Source organism: Verticillium alfalfae, genomic scaffold (assembly GCF_000150825.1).
Source record: "Verticillium alfalfae VaMs.102 supercont1.7 genomic scaffold, whole genome shotgun sequence".
Taxonomy (NCBI): domain Eukaryota; kingdom Fungi; phylum Ascomycota; class Sordariomycetes; order Glomerellales; family Plectosphaerellaceae; genus Verticillium; species Verticillium alfalfae.
In genome coordinates this window covers 665,880-687,676 of record NW_003315032.1, presented here as the reverse complement: position 1 = coordinate 687,676, position 21,797 = coordinate 665,880, and the positions used below count along the sequence as shown (strand labels likewise).

The 21,797-nt window shown below is 56.6% G+C and overlaps 10 protein-coding genes across 10 annotated transcripts in view; 7 read left to right on the top strand and 3 right to left on the bottom strand.

Moving 5' to 3' along the window:
• VDBG_06034 (conserved hypothetical protein) overlaps window positions 1–478 on the bottom strand; it is a gene marked incomplete at both ends in the record, with an annotated part of 768 nt that extends 290 nt beyond the window's left edge. Inside the window, one exon of the mRNA XM_003003546.1 lies at window positions 35–478. Within this exon, the coding sequence (XP_003003592.1) occupies window positions 35–478 (444 nt within the window). The remainder of the gene's footprint in view (window positions 1–34) is intronic.
• Window positions 479–1,254: 776 nt separating this feature from the next.
• On the top strand, window positions 1,255–3,030 carry VDBG_06033 (crossover junction endonuclease MUS81; the record flags this gene model as incomplete). The annotated part of the gene is made up of 1 exon (XM_003003545.1): window positions 1,255–3,030. One exon carries the CDS (start codon window positions 1,255–1,257, stop codon window positions 3,028–3,030), a length of 1,776 nt encoding a protein of 591 aa, XP_003003591.1.
• A 1,598-nt stretch (window positions 3,031–4,628) lies between these two features.
• On the top strand, window positions 4,629–5,865 carry VDBG_06032 (PER1; the record flags this gene model as incomplete). The annotated part of the gene is made up of 4 exons (XM_003003544.1): window positions 4,629–4,757; window positions 4,812–4,857; window positions 4,966–5,725; window positions 5,808–5,865. 4 exons carry the CDS (start codon window positions 4,629–4,631, stop codon window positions 5,863–5,865), a joined length of 993 nt encoding a protein of 330 aa, XP_003003590.1.
• Window positions 5,866–6,242: 377 nt separating this feature from the next.
• Window positions 6,243–7,062, bottom strand: VDBG_06031 (predicted protein; the record flags this gene model as incomplete). The annotated part of the gene is made up of 2 exons (XM_003003543.1): window positions 6,243–6,821; window positions 7,000–7,062. The coding sequence occupies 2 exons, from the start codon at window positions 7,060–7,062 to the stop codon at window positions 6,243–6,245; spliced, it is 642 nt and encodes a 213-aa protein (XP_003003589.1).
• A 709-nt stretch (window positions 7,063–7,771) lies between these two features.
• On the top strand, window positions 7,772–8,907 carry VDBG_06030 (peroxisomal 2,4-dienoyl-CoA reductase SPS19; the record flags this gene model as incomplete). Its single annotated transcript, XM_003003542.1, has 4 exons — window positions 7,772–7,826; window positions 7,891–8,084; window positions 8,147–8,211; window positions 8,268–8,907. The coding sequence occupies 4 exons, from the start codon at window positions 7,772–7,774 to the stop codon at window positions 8,905–8,907; spliced, it is 954 nt and encodes a 317-aa protein (XP_003003588.1).
• Window positions 8,908–9,622: 715 nt separating this feature from the next.
• Window positions 9,623–10,405, top strand: VDBG_06029 (predicted protein; the record flags this gene model as incomplete). Its single annotated transcript, XM_003003541.1, has 1 exon — window positions 9,623–10,405. One exon carries the CDS (start codon window positions 9,623–9,625, stop codon window positions 10,403–10,405), a length of 783 nt encoding a protein of 260 aa, XP_003003587.1.
• A 729-nt stretch (window positions 10,406–11,134) lies between these two features.
• Window positions 11,135–11,570, top strand: VDBG_06028 (conserved hypothetical protein; the record flags this gene model as incomplete). The annotated part of the gene is made up of 3 exons (XM_003003540.1): window positions 11,135–11,172; window positions 11,272–11,422; window positions 11,496–11,570. 3 exons carry the CDS (start codon window positions 11,135–11,137, stop codon window positions 11,568–11,570), a joined length of 264 nt encoding a protein of 87 aa, XP_003003586.1.
• A 1,255-nt stretch (window positions 11,571–12,825) lies between these two features.
• Window positions 12,826–14,104, bottom strand: VDBG_06027 (conserved hypothetical protein; the record flags this gene model as incomplete). Its single annotated transcript, XM_003003539.1, has 4 exons — window positions 12,826–13,211; window positions 13,274–13,290; window positions 13,399–13,895; window positions 13,979–14,104. 4 exons carry the CDS (start codon window positions 14,102–14,104, stop codon window positions 12,826–12,828), a joined length of 1,026 nt encoding a protein of 341 aa, XP_003003585.1.
• Window positions 14,105–17,354: 3,250 nt separating this feature from the next.
• VDBG_06026 (glucose and ribitol dehydrogenase) lies at window positions 17,355–18,309 on the top strand (the record flags this gene model as incomplete). The annotated part of the gene is made up of 3 exons (XM_003003538.1): window positions 17,355–17,376; window positions 17,437–18,077; window positions 18,160–18,309. 3 exons carry the CDS (start codon window positions 17,355–17,357, stop codon window positions 18,307–18,309), a joined length of 813 nt encoding a protein of 270 aa, XP_003003584.1.
• A 1,153-nt stretch (window positions 18,310–19,462) lies between these two features.
• Window positions 19,463–21,100, top strand: VDBG_06025 (conserved hypothetical protein; the record flags this gene model as incomplete). Its single annotated transcript, XM_003003537.1, has 3 exons — window positions 19,463–19,771; window positions 19,903–20,053; window positions 20,127–21,100. The coding sequence occupies 3 exons, from the start codon at window positions 19,463–19,465 to the stop codon at window positions 21,098–21,100; spliced, it is 1,434 nt and encodes a 477-aa protein (XP_003003583.1).
• Window positions 21,101–21,797: the final 697 nt, after the last annotated feature.

Below are 21,797 nucleotides of genomic sequence, written 5' to 3'. Positions count from 1 at the left end.
GGGGTCGTGAGGATCTGTAGTCGGTGTATCCGACGTCGGTGGCGTCGAGCGAGTCGGCCAGCGCAATGGCAAGCTTGTGGCCGGAGGGACGGGTGTCACGACCAAAGACAACGCGGCCCGTGGCGGAGAGGTCGATCTTGAGCTTGGCGGCGAGCTCCTTGTATGTTTCGAGCAGGGCCTCGTGTGACTTGCTGTTGACGAGCTGCGTAGCATGGGCCTCCCAGTCCTGCTCGAGCATGTCACCCTGGGGGTCCACGACCTTGACGCCGTTGTCCTCGGCCGGGTTGTGACTCGCCGTGACCATGACGCCAATGGTGGCACCAAGCTTGCGGCTGCGAAGGCCGGCGAGCAGACCGACACGGAAGGTCACGCCATCGAGGAGGTCAGAGTTCATGCGAAACCCCGCAGTGCCATACTTGAAGGTATGGCCCTCGACGATGGGGTGCTTCTGGGAAGCGGCGAGGAACTTTGCGTCCATGGCTGGGAGGGTGTGAAATCGATCGCGGGTAGAGAGGCTGTCAGGAATTGGGAAGGGAGAAAAAGAGATGATAGAAATTGATCGTCGAGTTGAAGTTGGTGGTTGTTGAGACAAGCTGAGAAAGTTGTCTGAGAGACGGTCAAGCCCAGCACCAAGACAAGACGCACGTCGGCGGAGGATAGGTAGGTAGGGGTTGGAGGGGCAGGGAGGGGCTGGGCGGGATGCCCTGAAGGCCTGCACTGGGCTGCGGTGCCTGAGCAAACTCGCCCGGGGTGGCCCCCTCTTGGGTGGACCAGCAGGACCAGCTACAGGTGAGACCCCGCCATGGCCAGCTCGTGTGGTGGCCCCTGCTTCCTGCTGCTTGACCGCTTCAAGGCTAGCGTGGGGTGGCAGCAAGACCTTTTTATCGTGTCTGCCGGGCTGATGCAAGTCAGTCGGTGACGCAAATACGACGCAACGTTGCGCTGAGAATAGAAACCGACCCGTCCTTGGGGATCACGTGAGTTCGCGCGCCCAGCTCGCACTTGCGTCCCCACCCGCCACAACCTCGTCGCGTCACCATTGGCGATGCCTTCCCTGCCATCTTGGGAGCGTCTGGCCACTATTGAATAGCTGATCTCTCCAGTTCTCCGGTCTTTGGCTCATTCCGTCGTTTGGAGTTTTTTTTGTTGTTTTTTTGCCGCTGCTTTTCTTGCCCACGCTTTCTCCCTGCCACACTGCCACCCCGATCCCATGAGCCCTGGCCACTGCCATGAGGATTGACCACTCGCACCACCATGGGGGAACATGATCAATACGCCAACCCCCTTCTCCTGGACTGGGTCAAGGAATGGCTCGACACGGCCAGGGAGCGCAACTCAAAAGGCGTCACGACATACAAAAACGCCTACGAGTCCCTGAAAGCATGTCCCCTGGCCTTCGAACACCCCCAGCAGCTGGTCCAGCTCAAGGGCTTCGGCGAGAAAATGTCGTCGCGGCTGACGGATCGCATGAAGAAACACTGCGAGCAGAACGGCCTGCCGATGCCTGAGCGTCCCCGGAAGAACAGGAACGCCGGCGAGACGCAGGATGGCGAGGGCGAGGGCGAGGGCTCGGCGGCGCCCAAGAAGACGAGAAAGCCGAAACCGTACGTTCCTGCCTATCGATCCGGCGCGTATGCTCTCGTCCTGGCCCTCGCCACTCTCGGTGAAGACGCCACGTCGGGCATGACCAAGGCCGATCTCGTCGACAAGGCGCAGGAGCACAGCGACTCGTCTTTCACGGCACCGAGCGATCCCACCAAGTTCTACACGGCGTGGAACTCAATGAAGACGCTGCTGGATAAGGAGTTTGTCTATGAGAGAGGCCGGCCGCTGCGAAGGTACGCCTTGACGGATGAAGGCTGGGAGGTTGCGCGGCGGATCCAGCAGACCACAACGGGCGGCGGGGGACCATCTGGGGCCGCCAGCGCCGCCGACGCGCCCCAGGCGGCACATGAAAGTGGCGGGGCACCAGCACCGATCAACACAGCAGAGTCCACGGGAGCACTGCCGCGCACCGAAGCAGGCAGGTCCGCGGAAACCGCCCCTCAAGCTTCTTACGAGGGCGTCGTGGGTAACGGGTCCGTCTCCGCTGGTGATAGCCTCCCCCATTTTACCCCTATCGAGCTCGCCCCCGGATCCTTCACGGTTCACCTCCTCCTCGACGTCCGCGAAATCCGCGCCACAAAAGACCGAGACTATCTGCAAGAGGAGCTCATCAAAAAGGGCGTCAAGCCCATCATGCGTTCCCTCGACGTCGGCGACGCGCAGTGGATCGCCAAAACCCACGACGCTACAGCCCTGACTGCCCACGGTGCCGAAGGCGACGAGGTTGTTCTCGACTGGATCGTCGAGCGCAAACGTCTCGACGACCTTGTCAGCAGTATCAAAGATGGTCGGTTCCACGAGCAAAAGTTCCGCCTCCGCAAGTCCGGAGTTCAGAACGTCATTTACATTGTCGAGGAGATCGCCATGGACTCGAACCACTTCTCCAAGTACGAGGAGTCGGTGCAGTCGGCGGTGGCGTCGACGCAGGTGGTGAACGGCTACTTTCTCAAAAAGACGCAGAAGGTGGACGACACGATCCGGTACCTTGCCAGGATGACGGTCCTGCTGAAGAAGCTGTACGAGAGCAAGCCGCTGTTGGTGATACCGACCAAGGTGCTCACGGCGCAGAACTACCTTCCCCTGCTGGCGCACCTCCGAGAGAAGGAGCCGGAGAGGGGCTACTACATCAGCTACCCAGCATTTGCATCTCTGGCCTCCAAGTCGGACATGATGACGCTGAGGGACGTCTATCTGAAGATGCTCATGACGACGAGGGGTGTCACTGGCGAAAAGGCTCTCGAGATACAGAAGCGGTGGAAAACACCGCACGATTTTGTCAAGGCATTTGCGGCGTGTGGGACCGGCGAACAGGGTCTCAAGAGGAAGCGCGAAATGGTGTCAAACGGCTTGGCCCATATGGTGGGAAGGAAGAAGATTGCCAAGGCCGTCAGCCAGCGGATTGCCGAGGTATGGGGGGACGCATGACCGATGCGTGACAGATGCATGTCTGAGGAGTCGTGCCGGGATCGTCCCCCACAACAGGCTCATTGTCTTTGTAGCACGGCGCGCACACAGGGCGTTAGGATAGTCTCACGCTTCGAAGCGAATTTTATGTCATTGATGCAATTTTTTTTTAAATTCTTTTTGCTACTGCTCGCTGACGCACCCACTCACTGGTTCTGCGCCGCAATGTCCTTGATGGTCGTCCCCGCGGCGGCGGCCCCCGCCTTGCCAAAGTAGGCCGCGAGGCTCTTCTCGGCATACTTGGCCATCATGTCGACCTCGACATTGACCGTCTCGCCGGGCTTCTTGGCAGCGGTGACGACCTTTTCCTGGGTGTAGCTGATGAGCATGACCTCCCACCAGCCCTCGTCGTCGTTGACGCGCGTGACGGTGAGGCTGGCGCCGTCAATGGCGATGAAGCCCTTGTAGACGACGTAGCGCAGCAGGGCGGGGTCGGCGGGGGCGAAACGGAAGGTCAGGGCGTTGCCGTCGGGGGTGACGGCGGCGATGGTGGCCGTCGTGTCGACGTGGCCCTGGACAAAGTGGCCGCCCATTCGCGTGTCGGCGCGGACGGCGCGCTCGAGGTTGACACGCGAGCCCGTCGTCAGGGCACCGAGGTTGGTGATGCGCAGCGTCTCGGGGGCGACGCCAATGGTGAAGGCCGTCGGCGTGAAGGAGGTGACGGTCAGGCAGACGCCGTTGACGGCGATCGAGTCGCCAAGGTGGGCATCGGAAAGGAGTTGGGAGTCGGGGGCCAACGTGATGGTCAGGGAGGTACCGCCGGTGGCGTCTTGCGCGTTGAGCTCGGGTGACGGCTGCGATTATGCAGTGTGAGTGCGTGTGTCCGCCACAGAGGTGGAGAGTCATATGAGGGAGTCATATGAGGGAGGGGCTTACTGCCGAGGTCTTCCACGATGCCTGTGAACATGGTGACGGCTTGGTCGTCAACTTGACTGCAGGGTCTTGAGGTGGTATCTGGGTTGGAGGGATGACCGATTTCGATTTTCGATGATGAATGGAACACAGACGCTGAGAATGTCAATCTGATCCCAAGTGATGCCCCTCCGAATATTGTTCAAAGAAGCCCGGGGTACGGAGGGGCATTGCCCCACCCTCGGCCGGCAGACACAGATCTGATTACTAAGCTCGACACATGCTTTCCGTAATGGGCGTCTTGACCCTTCCAGAAGTCCAGTCACACAACCTATCCGCACCAGGGGGTACACGAAGCCTCGAGCGGGACTGCAACGGAGGAATGAAGCTAGTCATTTCATCGCTGTTCATTTCCGACGCCCGAAGACGCCCGATTGCACGATCAGGGTCTCACGTGCGGGCCGCTCCAGCGCACACCCCCGAGATCTGGGGAGGAGGGAGGGGAGGGGGACGGGGGTCAGTGCAGCTCCGAGACGCAGCCAATCAGCCCTGACCCGCCAGCCAGTGACGAGCAACAGCTTGGCAGGGGGAGGGGGGCAAGGGGGGGAGGAAGTGAGCACACGCTGTCGGCTTCTTGCATTCACCAGACGCTCGGAACAGGCGACTTTGCTTCCATTCTACCTTTGCCTTTCGTCCATGCTGCAGCCATGATCCGATCGAGTGCGAGAGCATGGCTCTCGCCACTGCTATGCAGCATCGCCCTGCTTCTCCTTTTTGCCGTCGTTGTTGACGCTTCTGTGGGAGACCGCCTCCCAGACTTTCGTGAGTGTGTCGAGGTTCGTGTGATGCCCTCCCCGCAACCCTGAGGGACACCAGCTCATTGATCGCAGGTTTGCAAGCAGGAGAACTGCCTGAATTCCAATCCGACACCGATTCGTATGCATTTCCCGCTAACCCCCCCCCCCCGACAGACAAGGAACGGACCTCTTCCTCCCCTGTCTGTCATCCGCCACGACAGCACGCTGACCTTCTCGTCCCTGACAGCTCTCCACCGCCGCCTCCTCTTCTGGACATGTTCCTCCGAATGCGACTACACCTGCCAACACATCATCACAAACCGCCGCGTCGACCGCGCGCTGCCCATCGTCCAGTTCCACGGCAAGTGGCCCTTCCAACGCCTCCTCGGCATGCAGGAGCCGGCCTCGGTCCTCTTCTCCCTCGGCAACCTCGTGGCGCACCGGAACGGCCTCCGCAAGCTCCGCGCCGCCATCCCGACCGCCTACCCGCTGCACCCCTTTTACGTCCTGCTCGCCCAGGTCGGCATCGTCTCGTGGGTCTTCTCCGCCGTCTTCCACACGCGCGACTCGACGGCCACCGAGCAGCTCGACTACTTCGCCGCCGGCGCCTCCGTCCTCTACGGCCTCTACTACACCGTCGTGCGCATCTTCCGCCTCTACCGCGCCACGCCCCGCCGGCCGCAGCGTCCTGCGCGCCTGGTCCCTGCTCTGCGCCCTCCTCTACGCCGCCCACGTCGCTACCTCAAGGGCGTCGCCTGGGACTACACCTACAACATGGCCGCCAACGTCGCCGTCGGCATGGTCCAGAACGCCCTCTGGGTCTGGTACAGCTACAGCAAGTACCGCGAGACGAAGCGCGCCTGGGCCGTCTGGCCCGGTCTCGTCGTCGCGAGCGTCATCACCGTCATGAGCCTCGAGCTCTTCGACTTTGCCCCCGTCTGGGGCGCCCTCGACGCCCACAGCCTGTGGCATCTCGGCACCATTGCGCCGACGGTGCTGTGGTACAAGTACGTCACCCCCTTCCTTCTTTCTGTCTCGTAGTCTGACGCGCCGCGACGTCGTTCTGGGTGGTGCTGACCTCGGCCGCAGCTTCTTGATCAAGGATGCGCAGGACGACATGGCTGGGACGGAGAGGCTCAAGGGTTGAGCCTGGCATGCATGCACAGCATTGCACTGGAAATATCTGATGCAAAAATGACGAGACGAATGGGTAGTCCTCCGCATAAACAGAATAGTAGCATAGGTAGAAGTAACTCTAGAGCAAAAAGGGACATGGCATCACAGCACGCAGACGGTACTTCACACACGATTTCCACAGGACTGCGACCCTCAGCTTTATACTTGGTCTAATTCGGCCAGACCTAAACCTATGTCCATGAAGGTGGCAGCTCAGAGAGAAAACGGCATTTTTAAAAACCAGCGATGACTTCGTGTATCCATACTTCGAAAAGCCAATCCTCGACACCCAACACCAGAAGCGAGAAAACTGATGGACTGAATCAGCATGCACCCAGGTCCGACTCTCTAAAACACGTAAATGGTGCCCTCGCCCCAGATACCCACGACGGCCATCAGGAAGCCGACAGATGCGACACCGGCCTGCACCAGCTGCGTCTTTCCAAACGCCTCGACCTCGCCGCGCACCTGCTCCCCGTTGAGCGCCTCCTCCTCGGCATCGAGGTCCTCTGCGCCGCTGACACTGCCGGTGCCGTCGCTGTGCGAGTCGCCGACGACCTCATAGCTGGCCTCCATGCGTGCCGTCCGGGCGGCGTTGCGGGCGGCGCGCCTCTCGCGACGGGCGGCGAGGTTGGCATGGGCGGCCTCGTGGGAGGACGAGTCGGCGGCGAGAGAGCGTGAGGCAATCTGCTCGGCGAGGCTGGAAGTCAGGGCGAAGGCGGAGGCGTAGACAAGGTAGGGGTGGCGGAAGGCGCGTGGGGAGAGGAAGAAGGCGAGGAGGAAGGAGGCGGTCGAAAGGCCGGTCAAAGCGCGAAGCTGGAGGGTCGAGGAAGAGGTGAGGTTCTCGAAGGCGCGGACGGCGTCAGAAGCGGAGGGGAGGGCGAGAATCGAGGGCACCGTGACGGCGGAGAGAGAGTAGGAGAGGCCCTAGAGAGTGTTCTCGTTAGTGGTCGTTCACTGCGACAGGGAGATGTCCTCCCGAGTCGCGGACGAGAGAGCGGTGCGGTGCGGGGAGTCCAACAGGCGGTGGTGGCGTCACTACCCACCCGGCCGCTCAAGGAACCCGGCGTGAACAGAGTGCAGGGCGAGAAAAAGCAAGACATACCGTCAGGAGACCTAGTGAGACAGTGCCCACGAACTTCAGGGCCGAAACTCCTCTGGAAGCCATGGCTCAGGTGGTTAGTTGATGCTGAAGGAGTCGGGGACCGATGGAGGTTGAAGGGCGGAAGTGGGAGGGAATGGGACAGAGCTGATGACCGCCTGTCGTTCGACGTACGAAGAGCTGGGGTACCTCCCTACGGGTGGTTGGAGTCCGGGGGGTGGGGGGTGCCTGATGACTGACAACTAAGGTCGTGGTGCGGCGTGGCAGGTGGTAATGAGGGGCTGGTCACTGGTCGAATGCTGTTGGGCAGGCGCTGGTGGCCGCCGGAGGATAGCGCCTGTCGCTGGAAACGGAGCGCTGTGGAGGCAGACGCCTCCAAGCTCCAGTAGCATTGGGGTCATGTGGGGAAGGATTCACAGGCCAACCGTAGACTGATGCAAGCCGACTACCTTACCTAATCAAATCAATAACCCAGCTGATGCCCTCGCTGCCTCACACATTAGGCGAGTACAAGTAAGTTCCCCAGACTTTGGGCCCACTCTTAGTCCAAGCTCACGATGGTGGTGATGACTTGCCGAGGTTCGATCCTTGGCAAACTCTCAGCAAGACCCGGGTGACACTGATTAGTCGAGCTTGATTCCTATCCTCGGAGTACGGTCGTTGTACACTTCATCATTTCCACTTCCTCTACGTAGCATACATCAAGATCGCGGATCTGACAAACTGTTCATCGCTTCTATCCTTCCTTGTCTTGCATACAGTCGCCCTTCCCAAAATGCCTATTCCTGAGTCTGAATACGTGAGCTCCGTCTGGAAGGACGGCATCTTCAGTGAGCCCCCTCTCTTGTGACCGCTCACGACATGCATGAGCTTGCCCAGCTGACACCTTCTCAGAGGATCGCGTTGTGTTTGTCACTGGCGGAGCAGGCACCATTTGCAGTGCTCAGACGAGAGCTCTTGTCCGGCTGGGCGCGAACGCCTGCATCATCGGCAGGAACGTGGAGAAGACGGAGACTGTCGCCAAGGACATCGCGACTGCCCGCTCAGGTGCAAAGGTCATTGGTATTGGGGCATGCGATGTCAGGAACGTACGTGCCCTCAATCGCTGTGCAGTTCATGTGAGGACGTTTTGCTTACGAAGCCCATGCAGCCCAAGAGCTTGCAAGATGCAGCCGATCGCTGTGTCAAAGAACTGGGTGCCATTGATTTCGTCATGTAAGTTTCCTCGGACGTGTTTGCCCGGGTCACGATGCTGATTCATCGCGACCTAGTGCTGGAGCCGCGGGAAACTTCGTTGCTCCCATCTCTGGCATGAGCTCCAACGCTTTCAAAGCAGTCATGGATATTGATGTCCTGGGCACCTTCAACACGATCAAGGCCACCGTGCCGTATCTGGTCGAGTCAGCCAAGAGGAATCCCAATCCGAGCACGAATGGCTTGACCGGCGGAAGGATCATGTTCGTGTCGGCGACGTTCCACTACACCGGCATGCCTCTCCAGGCCCACGTGTCTGCGGCGAAAGCTGCTGTCGATTCGCTCATGGCCTCGGTGGCGCTTGAATACGGTCCCTACGGCATCACAAGCAACGTGGTGGCTCCTGGCCCGATCAAAGATACGGAAGGGATGCAGCGACTGTCGAGCAGCTCAGTCGACATGAAGGCTGCGGAGGCTGCCATTCCCCTCGGTAGATGGGGTCTAGTCAGGGACATTGCTGATTCGACCGTCTACTTGTTCAGTGACGCAGGAAGTCTCGTCAATGGTCAGGTCATCCCCGTCGACGGTGGTGCATGGAGGCGGTCTGGAAGCACGGCAGTCGGCCTCGACGACCATGTGAAGTACCCTGACTTCATCCTGTCAGGTTCTTTCTCCAAGAATGTCAAGAGTGGGCGTAAGGGGGAGGCCAAGCTTTGAGCAGAGTACTGCGTAGGTATAGACTTTTATCGGCACAGTGGTCGCCTTTGGTTACGGCATTTCGCTGAATATGGCCCTAATAGGCTGATGCAAGCTTGCCGTGTGACCAGACGAATTTGCTCCCCGGACCCCGACCGAGGTGGAAGGTACCGACAAGGCCACTCCCTCTTTCTCACTTCGGGTCAGAGATATAAGGCCTCCCATCCTCCTTCCCTTCGCTGGAGGCCCCGGCTAGTTCTTTTCAAGTGCCACACAAAGCGTTGCTTCCCTGGCATGATGTGCCGAAGATCGCCTACCCCCCTTGAGCAAACTTTTGGTGTTTGCCCTCTTCTTCTTCCACCTCTCTTCTTCTACATCTCTTCTTCCACATCTCCCATCTTCATCGTCTTGTCTCCCATTACTAGCAAGCTCCTCAAACCGACTTTAGTTTACCACTCGTTGTCGTCCAGCCGTCACATTCTCTTATAGTCACCATAAATAGCCACTGCACCTCCCTTCTTCTCGCTACCGTCCCGGAAAGATAACGGTCATCAACCATACAACTGCCACGTTCTCCGTGTTCCCGCAAAGCTGGTTCAGTATCGGCCCAGAAATCCCAGGTTCATCTGGCACATCTTATGTGACCGATTACTTTTCACTCAACACGACCCTCATCTCTGCCCCTCTTACTCACGTCCCATCTCACGGCCACATTGTCCACTTCTCAGCTGCAAATATGCTGACGAACGTTGCCCTCGCGCTGGTCACGTTGCCGCTCATCCACGCTGCAAATTTTACCCGCAGTGTTGTCATCTACCATCGTCAAGAGGAAGAATGTGACACCAAACATGATTTCCAAATGCCCGAGGAGTGGTACGAAAACACAAGCAGCTCACACTCTGGCCGAGTATTCGCCAGCAGGTACTTTGGCAGTGAAGCCACCTGGCTCAGCAACTGGGAGGTTGATGAAATAGTCAAGGGACAAGCCACGGTTATCCTCCCCGACAAGAACATTCATGCTGTCCGGCACGCTTGCATCGGCCTCGCCCATGGTCTGATTCCCGATAGCCACCGCGAGAGCCAAACCTTCTGCACCACACGACGAGTCCCTCCCACTTCTCCTTACAGAGACCTTGAAGAGTTTTCAGTGAAGAACATTCTGGCAGACGTCGTTGTCCATCATAGTGTCAACCCCACGAGGGTTAAACATTCAAAAGAGTCAGATGGATTGACGCACGAAGCAGGGCCCGAGAAGGGAGTCAGTTGGGCCGAGTGCACCCCAAAAGGCAAAGGTGTCAAGGAGGCCTGTTCAGTTGCTGGCAGAGTGCTTGCGGGCCAAGTCATCGAGGCCTTTGATGGTGTCATCAAGGACGATTACGAGAAGCCGCAGCTCACAATATCGATTGGACCATTCAATGCCATTCCGTCGTTTTTCCATCTCGCTCGCCTCGACACTTCTTCTCCAGAGGCTGAGAAGATCATCACGCGTGCCACCTCTGTGGTTTTCGAACTCATCTAGGAGGCTGAGGACCCCGCTGTCGGAAATCACGAAGACGTCTTCGTTCATTTCTACACTCATTCGAAGCTAGATGGCTTCAAGGAACATTTTCTCGGGCCCAATGGCAAAGGCTTGCGCTACAAGAAGTTCTCAGCTGAATACAAGCCGACCGCGATCGTGAGCCGAAAGGAGTGGTGCAGGGCATGCAACAACGATTCAGAGGAGTGCAAAGAAAGCAAGGCCGATCAAAACCTGGGCAACAAAGCGTGTGTCTCTGCAATCCTAATCTCCACGATGGTTGGGCTCATTGCTCTACTCAGTGTTTGATATGTGATTTAAGGGGCCAGCTCCCAACTGTTTTGCCAAGAAGCCGGGGGCTAGATGACTGCGGGCGCATGGACTGGAAAAAGTACGCTTACGTAGAATCATTATGAATACACTATTACAAGTGTTGCGTCTCTTGCTTGTTTGACTTGAACTTTGCGGAGTAGTGATGTGGGCTTTCCTCGAGAAGATTGAGACCATCACGTGACATGCAATTGCTGTCTGTGGCGGTGCAGATTAAGCCACAGTACAGCCTGTTTCCTAGCTCCAGCCTCACCCATGCGAACCTCCACTGACGACACACCCGTACCCTCCAGGCAGCTAGCTCTACATCAACAGCCTGAAATCCGCGATTGACCGGCATTGCAACAGCATCCAGAAACCGAAACCAATTCGCAGGCCCCAGACAAACCAGACTTCGCAATCATGAAGCCTGTCGTGAGTGCTATGCAGGCGTGGTCGTGGTATGTATCCCTCTCGTCCTCGCGATCTGTAGCTCCAGACATGTCGACAAGCCCGGCGGCAACATCAACAGCAGGCTAACGTGCGTGTGCTCACTGCAGCACGGTGATCTCCGTATTCGCGATCCTCATTCTCGGCGTCTTGGGTCTGCTCTTCAGGGCGAACAACCACGAGCTGGTCGGCGGTATTGAGGACCCCAAGAACGGCCCCGTTGTCGCGAGCACCATCTTCGTTGCTGTGATCATCTACGCGGTAAGTTCTCCTCGCTTCTCCTCTCTGACCTGAAAGGTCTCAGTTTATGACTAGTGCTAATGTGTCGACGCAGGGCTTCCTAGTCTTCTGCGGCATGCAGGGCGTTCTGCACATGCGAGAGAGCCGCAGGGGGGCGATTGCGCTGTGAGGAGACGGCGGCGGCGGCGATTCGAATGCGACCTGCGATACGATACCAAGGCTGGCTGGTGGGGGGATTTGATCATTGAGATGGATGGGAGGACGGTCGAGCAGACAATAGAGGAGACGTCACACATATTTCTCTCCTGGCGTTTTCTGGCATGTTGCTTTGTATTTTTTTTCCGGAGCTTTGTAGGCATCTTGAAGAGGGCGTCGACACCGGCCTGGGCGCTGACGGCTGCACAGCGACGGCTAGAGGTGGCCTGGGAGCTGTCCCCTTGTGTACCAATACGACGAGACGGCGGTCTTGATGCAGTCAGTGGTTGCCGAAGTTGAACAATGCCGGGCAACGTTCTTTTGTGATGATGGTGATGACGCTTCTGCTGCTGATGCGCGCTCTATGCTCTCGATGTGTGACCTACCTGGCATATCTTCATCGTGACATACATGGCTTGTTGGGGAGGCATAGGGTCGGCTCATGGCGTACGGTACATTGAAGTCCAGGCTTGGCAGCATCATATCAGTCTGCTCAGCAGTAGTTCCAGGCAGTTTTGAAGCCTGTATTCTGGCTTTCGAAGTCTCCGTTCACACTCCGGGCCGTTTTGTCCACGTCCGATACCTCAGCCCGCCACTTGCACGGTCATCTGCGAGTTGAAGCAGCTAAGCATCTAGCAGCTAAGCATTAGATGCTTGAACACAAGTCGCCTCATTCAATAGTAACCAGTCTTGGCTGAAAAGATGTGTAGGATATGCTGGCTTCCTAGTCCGGAGCCGGGTTGAAATTAGCGTAGGGATTCACCAAGCTCCTGTGTTATCTGGTTAAACGCGGCGACCACTAACATGTTCGAGAATAATCGTACAATCGAGTTGGGTATCTACCTATTGTTCTGCTTTCTTTCTTTTCTCGAGTCAAGTATCAAGCGTGATGCTAGCCGCCTCGCGATGTGCCATGATGTGGACGGACATCGATTTAGATTATGTTTGATGCAGCACTCGATGTGCCCTTGAATCTGGCAAGGTTCGGGGGCGGTGCGGCCTTTTCTGTAAGTGCTACATAGATCGTCAGGTGGCAGTAGTATTACTTTTTGCAGCTCCTACTCGCTGGAGACCATCTCTAGTAACTTCAGCAGAGGAGTCATTAACAAGTCATGATTCGCATTCCCTCTAAGTCTATCTCTGCTCTCATCATGAATTTCATACCGGAACGTTCACTGGAACGCCTCCAAATATCGTCACGCTTGCTCTGAATGACTGGCGGGGCCAAGCTACCGCCGCGCTGGCGGTGGTGCCGGCATATCAGGATGCCCCTCTCCACTGTCCCTCGGCCCATCAGGACTGTACGCTCGGTATGTCGGTGATGGAGACCTAACACGGATTTGCCCTTTCTCGATATCCCGCGGCGAGCTGGGTATTGAGACAACATTGAGCTCCATCTGTGACTCGCCGCTGGGTCCAAGCTGGCTCAGGTGCTTGGATACCGTGTGAGTGGTCGACGAGAGCTCCGTGCTCTTCTGGTCAGGGCTGTGGATATTGTCGTCGCGAGGGTCTCGCTTACTTGTCCATCCAAAACCCCAATTCTTGAAAAGAGGACGGAAGGTAGCTGTACAAGCTGCGATGATGCCAAGGGCAGGTTCCATGATGGACCAAATGGCTACGTCACTGATGTTGTTTCTCAGTACGTAGTGATGTCGGGAGCTTGATCAAGGGACTTACATTGTCGCATATAGAAACTCCATGGAAATGTCCAAGTGGCGTACGAAAGGAATGCGGACAATGAGGGCGATTCCAGCACTTCGTCTTGTTAGCACCCGGCGTCAAAGCAAGCGACAAAGACTTACACCATGCCCATGCTCAAGAGAATCGCAATGATGACCTTCGTTCTTCTGTTGATATCTACGTTCCAAAGCAACGCAATAGGTAGCAGTCCCAGGCACCAGTCAGACAAAGCCGAGATGACACTGTGAGCAATGGTTGCGTATGGCACGATATTATGATCGATGCAGGTGCCCTGAATTCCATATAGCTGGCGCCAGAAGAAATGTACGGGGCTACACTGGAAGACCAGTAGGAAGAAGAAGGCGATGGAGACGACGCTAACGACGGCAAGATTGATCCATATGATCCAACGGTGAATCTTGTTCGAGGCGAGACGGAGGAGCAAGACACAGACTGACGCGCGAATGGCCAAGGTCGTGGGAGCATAGAGAACTTCGCAGATATACCAAGCCCGTAGTGAGACAGCCGCATCGTCTATCTCGAGCTCGGCGAGGGACTTTCCAGTGGCGCCGTTTCGAATGCCATCGAGAGCAACAGCACCATACACAAGATATATGAGCTGACTGAGTTAGCTCATGCCACAATGGGAGAACTAAGAAGTCTGACCATAGCAAGGAAAATAAGCCAGTCATCCAGAGTTACTTTCTTGACCAACACAGCCCTGACGTAGACCCTGAGCAGGACGAAGAGGCCTGCAACTATCAGGAATACGAGCTGGATGTAGAACATCTGTACTCCCCTTGACTTGATGTTTGAGTAGTCTTCCATGGTGGGCAACGTGGGTGTACTATGGCGTCTGATAACCCCCAACAGCGTTGGCTGTGACCGAGGCGTGTGCGTACTCGTAACCTAAGAGGACATGGAGCATTTATAGGTTTGAGAGTGCGGACGAGTGTCGGGAAACACGTCTAACCAGGGGACGAACGCAGGGGATGGAAGGATTCATACGTAGTTTCTCGCCCAGAGCACGCACCTATGTGGCAGACATCAGACCAGAACCAGTCGTCATCTGTTACGGCAGGGAGATATGGCGAAGATTTGTCACTGAGTAGCGTCCACCAGCTTGCGTGAAGAGAGTACCGGGGTCAAATTTTGCGGGCAAAGCCAGGAGAAGCAAGATGCCAGTGAATGGAGTGAACCGTGCGGGAATAACGTCGCGTGCCGGGATGATGAAGTCAGCCACGGGATCAAGGGTCGTCACACATCTATGTCCTAGCGCATCTGACTTGTCATACCATCGAGGCCATGGTGTGCGGGAAGGGAAGACGGGGAAGCAGGAGGGGCGCAAGCGTTCCACCCCCATCGTCACCAACGGTCGTCGCCTGCATCTCACCCATGGAGGCTGTATCGTGTGAAGCGAGAAGGGCGGAGAAGGGGCGGAGGACATCTATGATGCACGGACCCAGCATCATGGCTGATCTCAAGATCTCGACCAGGCAGGGGAGCACGGCTTCGATCCGGCAGCGCATAAGTGGAGATGTAGAGAGGGGGAGAGCTGCGAAAGTCATCACATATCGATTTCAGTTTTATGGTGTGTCGCATCGTGTAGACAGTATGTACGGTGGCCATGTTTCGCGTCGTAAGAGTATGTGGGGGTACAGAGCGGCGCTGATGATGTAGGCAAGAACAAATGAAGCTGCTCAAGCTCCTCTGGCCTCCCCTTGCCGAAGCCTTACGGATGAGGGGAGCACAGGAGCTGGCTTCTGGCAGTATGGCGATGCCCACGATTGCGAGCGCCTTTGCGCCAGATCCCTGTTCCGTGGCGGTAACCCTGAACATCGTCCCATAGTGACCAAGTGGGCGCACCCGCTGCTGCTTCGATCCTCTGACAGAAACCTTGATGGGAAAAACCTCATGTTTGCGACTCCTGCCGTTGAAGGTGGGTAATCTTGTTCCCATGCCGACAGAGAGTTCTGGTTGCTCTGAGACCGGTCTTCGCGGTGCTCAAACCGATGATAGATCAGACGAGTCCGAGGGCGAGGCCGTCCAATAGCCAATACTGGCCAATGCTACAAGCTAGGCGTCACAAGCTGTTCTCGATCTCTGAAGTGCCGTGGCCTGGAAGTGTGGGTGGTATTGTTGGCGCTGTGGCGCGGCGATGTCGAGACGTGACAAGATGTCGCCAGATCTTACCGACGTGGGGTGGGTCGGACGGGACGGACGACGTCGGGTGGCTGTAGAGATACAAAGGCTCATGGCGGGGTTCTTGGTATGGACATGGCCTGGAACTCGCGGCGCCTCTCAGTCTTCATGATCATCGGGGGAGATGAGGGACTGCACACCAGGAGTTTGGAGGAGCTGGAGAAAAAGGAAGCAACGTGGTGTCTGGATACAAGCAGTGCCGCCAGCAGGGGTTGTTTCGCCAATCGACGACAGCCAAACCTCCCTCTTCCTACCTCGAGCCTCTTGCCTCCCCCGAACCCACCCTGCTCCCGATTCGCGGAAGGCCCCATCAACCCGGGCCGGCAAATCGGGGCAATGACTGTCGGTGCGATATGGCCTTGAACCTGTCAAACCTGCCACGTCCTGCCTGGCAGGTATATGGTCTTTGCCTCCCCTGTGAGCCATCACAAAGCGGTCCAAGCTTAGCTCTTGCATTGCCTGCCCTCGACTGGCTGTGCCTTGTATTCGCTGCACGTTTCCCACCTAGGTACCTACTCACCTGCCGAGGTAAGGTAGGTACCTTGCGGTGCGTCCTTCCCCAGCAGGTGCCTTGCTTGATCTAACTGGACCATGTGGACTGGCCGAACCATGAAGCCTCCTCACTTGGCCGCTTTCTTCTCTAATGCAGCATACTCTGCGTCCTCACGAGGTGCCCGCTACCTAGTAGGTAGGCATGAGTACTCCGATCCTGCGGCTATATCGATCCGGCCCTCCTATTCATCCATCTCGACCTGGTTGCTGGACCCTGTATATTTCTTTTTCTGTCCCATTTTTCCAATCTGTCAGTGGCTCATCGTGCATCGGAGCCCCCCCGTCCCTCGCAAGCTTTGTCTTTCTAGGACATATGCCCGGCCGTTTACAGCACTCTGGTCAATCGTGGTCGGAGCTGTCTTGTTTCCTCTAAAGGTACTTTCTCTTATGATGTATTTTCGTGATGTCCCCCGTCCCCCCTTCGGAAAATCCATTCTACACTTTCCCGCATACCAAAATGTGCTCTGTCAGGGGACTTTTCGGGGTCCAAATTCTACTGCCTCATTTCGGGGAGTCATGACTGCATTATCGGCTAAGCTTGGGGTTGACATAATGTTCGGCGAAAACAAGCACTTGATGTAGCACGCACGTGGCTTCGACGTGACGTCAGAGAGGACCAAACGATCCTGTAGAGGTGTTTCGCGCATGCAATTCACTGCTACCGAAACCTTCATGGGACTGGAAGGGCAGTTTTCTGCCACTCAAGGCTAGGTATCTATATGTAAGTGGTAATCGATGATAGAGAAGCTCGTCGCTGTTAGCTCAACTTCCACCTTGACCAACCGCGTCCCGCAACCGCGTCCCGTCTCGCACCACGTTGTTTCTCGCCACAATGCGTGGTTATCCCGCCGCACGTGTCGACAAGCAGGCTGTCAATAAGACGAATCATTGTGATGATGGAAACTAGACAATTAGTGGCCACCGAGTTCGGGCTCAGAGCTTGCGGGGTCATTTGGGCCAGCAGGTGATAAGTGGTTCTACGCATTGTTGCGAATATGTATCCTTTGCATACTTGGCGGCTCATAGCAAGCACTGCACGATTAACATCACTTTGAATCAACGGTGTCTCAACCTCTCCTTGTGGTTGACCTGGTTGGAGAAGTAGGGCATTACCGGTCAATGACGACCATGTTACCTGGACCCGCTACACCCGCCTAAGTCTTCTGGTGAGGCACCTATGACGAAACACCACAACTATATTCATTGGAACCGATGAAAACATAAGACTACAGGCGTTGAAGAACTTGAGATATTGACTTTCTCGCACGTATCCTCAGAGGAACAGGAACTTTCAAGCATCCTAAGCAAGCATAACCCGTTCAAAATGTCCGAGCAATTTGAGCCTGGTACGCCATACACCATCTCACCCTAATAGCTACCTTGGCGATTCTAACACGACCTGCAAGGCCATGAGGTCCCCGTGACCGGCCAGAGCTTTCCAGGCAAGGAAGGCGACATGCCTCACCCAACACCCAAGTTCGACAAGATCCCTACAGCCGACGGCGGCGAGAAACTTTACCAGGCAGCTGGGAAACTCAAAGACAAGAAGGCTATCATCACCGGCGGTGATTCTGGCATTGGTCGCGCTTCTGCGATCCTCTTCGCCATGGAGGGTGCTGACACGCTGATCGCCTATCTGCCCGACGAAGAGGACGACGCCCAAGAAACCAAGAAACGCGTCGAGGACTACGGCCGCAAGTGCTATCTACTGGCTACCGATGTTACCGACAAGGCCAACTGCAAGAAAGTCGTCGATGAAGCACTGGAGAAGCTCGGAGGCATTGATATTCTCTTCAACAACGCCGCCTACCAGATGATGGTAGAGAACATCAAAGACCTATCCGAGGATCAGTGGCTGCATACCTTCAACACCAACATTCACCCGTTCTTTTTCCTGTCCAAGTATGCCCTGCCCCCACATGAAGCCGGGCGCGACCATTATCAACCAATGCGAGCATCAACGCTTACATGGGACGACCGGGCCCTGCTTGACTATACGTCGACCAAGGGCGCCCATCGTATCGTTTACTCGAGGTTTGAGCAACCAGTACGTCGACAAGGGCATCCGCGTGAATGCTGTCGCACCAGGCCCAGTGTGGACGCCGCTCATACCAGCGACAATGAATGAGGAGGCGCAGAAGAACTTCACAAGCCCCATGGGACGTCCCGCGCAGCCATCAGAGATTGCAACGTGCGTCGTGTTCCTGGCTTCGACAGATAGCTCTGCCCTAAGCGGACAGGTTATTCATTGCAACGGCGGCGTCATCGTCAACGGATAAGAGCCGAGTTGAGACATTATCAGGTAGAGTGAGAGCTTGAGTAATAAATAACGGCCATTTTCATCCGCCATGGCTTGAGATCCGCCCCTCGATGACGTTGTCCACACGCTCGGCGGGCGTCGCGGAGTCGTGGAGGAAGAGCCTCTCCGTGCCGTTCTGCGTGTAACCCAAATAGGTAGGGGTGCCCACGCTAAGCCGTTTACGATATGGCGGCCCATGTGAAACACAGTACAGCCCGAAACGCGACATCCCTGCCAGACCTTTCTTTGGGTTCGCGTCGTGATTCTCGCTTTGTTTATTATCATTGTGGACAAGTTGCGTTTCCACTGACAAGTTATGGCTATCTTGATGATGATGATGGACGGCACATTGAACGAGTTAGGCATGCCCGGGGAGGACAGATGGAGCTTGTGTCATTTTCGATTGGGTCAAACAAACAATGCCATGTCTTTCGCCAACTGGCACGTTGTCCTGACCCTTGACCTGCCATCCCAACTGCGGGAGCCGAGCATGCGCCATCTTCATGGCGGCGCATCGTACTCACCACCTGCCCCCGCTGTCCGACAGCCCAGCTCTAGATTCGACGAAGGGATTCCTAGGTGATGCTAACGGGGACTTGTAATTTAGGGCAATATTATGCATGGACGACAGTACCTGTTTAGTGGCCTCCAGTCCCCTGAACCCAATGCGCGCCACAGGGGTGGCCACGGCGCCAGAACGCCTGGCAGGCACCACGCTGCGGCACCTTCCAGAGTCGCGTTCGGGCTTCCCCTTGCCCCCCCTTGCATCCCCCTCCACGACCAACAACAGAAACAGGGGCAATCCCTTCAATTTTCCTTCCTCCATCCACCCTCACAAGGTAGCTTCCCCCTCTCCCTTCTGGCCCTCCTCCACGTCAAGCATAGCCAGTCACACGTGTTGTCTCTTGTCTTGTTTTTCCCACTTCCCCCCCCTTGTTGTTCTGCCTACCTTGATCAACATCGGTCTTCAGTTCATCGTCACCAGCTTCTTCTAGCTCCCTCCCATACTTGCAAGCCATCTTCTACCACTTTACCCACCGACAACCACCCCACACGACCAGACGCCGATACAAGTTTCCGAGACACTGAACATTAACCTCGCTTCTCCACGTTCCATCTCGCTTCCGTTCGCCATGTCTGCCACGGCGGCGTACCGGCAGTTTCTCGCCTCCCCCAACTCGGCGCTGCTTGCCGCGAACGCGACTCTCCATTACATCACCACCACTTCGACTTTCAACGGCCCTACCGACATCATCAAGCACCTCAGCACCCAGCGGAACCAGCTGAAGAAGCACCAGGAGGACATACTCGACGTGGTGGAGGGTCGTGATGCGCTAGCAGCCGAGATTGAGACAGCCCTTGAATTCGTGACGAGCGGTGGTGCCTACCTGCCTGGTCTCGACGACAACTTCCTGGCTGACCAGAAGGTCTACTTCACTATTGTATGTTTGGCCAGCCAAGAGCTCGCGAACTCGGTTGCCCACATGGGGTACTGACCTCTGGTTGCCCAGACTCACTTCGTGACTTTCGATGCCGAAGCAAGATCACACAAATCCGTTTGACCTGGAATCAGGGCTCGTTCCTGAGGCAGCTCGAAATCATTGGCAAGTCCGGACGCAACTGGCCTATTCGCGATGGCAAGAAACAAACCAAGTTGATCACGACTGCCCTCAAGGCCTCCGGCAGAATCGCGAGCGCACCCGACACGAACGAAATCACGATTCGTTCCCGCGGAGTTCCCAGAACATCCTGAGGGACCCCCACGCGTCCTTGTCTTTATTTGCCTCTCGCGAGCAGCAGGCGCTGACGAGACCAACGGCCAGCCCGCCGGGTCGCCATACGCAGGCCCCCGCCCTCACAAGAGGTCATTCACTGACATCCTGACGGATGCGCCTGTGGAAGACCCTAGCTCACCCAGCACCGGGGGCGAGCGAGCGCCCAAGATTGGCGCCGGCAAAAACTTCCAGCCCCAGCGACTTTTCGACGCTGACCCCAATGCGCCACTGGAGCCCGAATCGCCCGAGGCCACCATGAGCCCCAGCAAGGCCTACCGTCCTCATCCCACCAAGTACGACCACTTCGATTTCGCCGATGGCTCTGATCCTCAGGATGCTGCCGCCGCGGTTGCTGCTCGCGATGCGCACAAGCCCAAGCCTGCCAAGAACGGCGCAAATTGGTCCTTCGAAGACTTCACCACCCCCCACAAGCCCCAGCCCTCAAAGGCGTTCCGCCACCAGGATGTCCGCCACTGGGACGCGGACAAGGACTCTGGTATTCAGGAGACCCCTGTGCACCACGCACCACCCAAGCCTCGCCGCGATGCCGAGGCCCATTTCGAATACCTTGACGATGGGCTTCCCCAGCCTGGAAGTCGCGTCTCTAGCCGGCCTCGCGGTGCAGGCCAGAACGAAGGCTCCCATCTGTATGAGAACAACCTGTACAATGAAGACGGATCAGCACCTACACCTGCTCCCAACCGAGCGCTGGGCAACATCACGAACCTGTCGGACCGCCACAAGGACTTTGACCCTCACTTCGCCATTGAGGACAAGTCTCCTGCTCCTAGCAAGGTGCACAAGCCTGCCGAGGAGGCCAAGAAGGAGAACGCGGGAGGCATTCACATTGCCGGCGACGGCATGGGTGGCCGCAAGGGCACCAACCGAGACTGGCTCTATGGCGAAGATTCGGAACCGACGCCAAAGGCCAACAATGGCAAGAAGCAGGGCACGTCGGGAGCGCAGAAGAACTCAAGCTTCAACTGGGACTTTTAAGTGACTCTCGCAGCACCGGCGGCAACAGTAGTCTGACTTGTCCGCACTCTATTTAATCTCTCTGTTCTTTCCACCAATTTGTCACTTGACGATGCCACGGACACGCGGCTTATGAATCATGAGCTTCCTCGCTTTCGATTCTTGTCTCCATGCGGCGCAGATTCGCCCCTTTACCCCCTTTGTTTTTCCTCCTGAATTTGTTTTGTTGCATCGCCATCTGGGGTGGGGGTAGGAGAGGGGGGGGGAGGGGCGGTTCGTGCTGGATAACCGGGGAGGCCGCCCCCACCTCTCCCGTGAGACGAATGGTCTTGAGGGCGTATTTTTACTATAAGTTGTCTACCTGTATTACGTCCGTTGATAGCCTAGGAAGTAAGAACAAAAGACGTATCCACTTGCAGAGTTTCCTTCAATGAGCTGTTACTAAAAGGAGATTTGGTGATGAGAATGCCTGCGTCAGCACGGGTTTTCGGAATGTTCATTCACTTTCATTACGACAATATTACTAACATTCACCCGACTTAGGGTTCAAAAGTAAAAACAAGGTATGTCCTGCCTCTTATGGAAATAAAAAGCAAAGGCGCGCTAGTGCCGGCTTTATATCTGGCAATGCGAACCAATCATAGTATCTCATATCCTAAAATTGCCGGGCCCTTCAATCATGACGTCTCATCATATCGTGTGCAGCTGAGACAGGAGG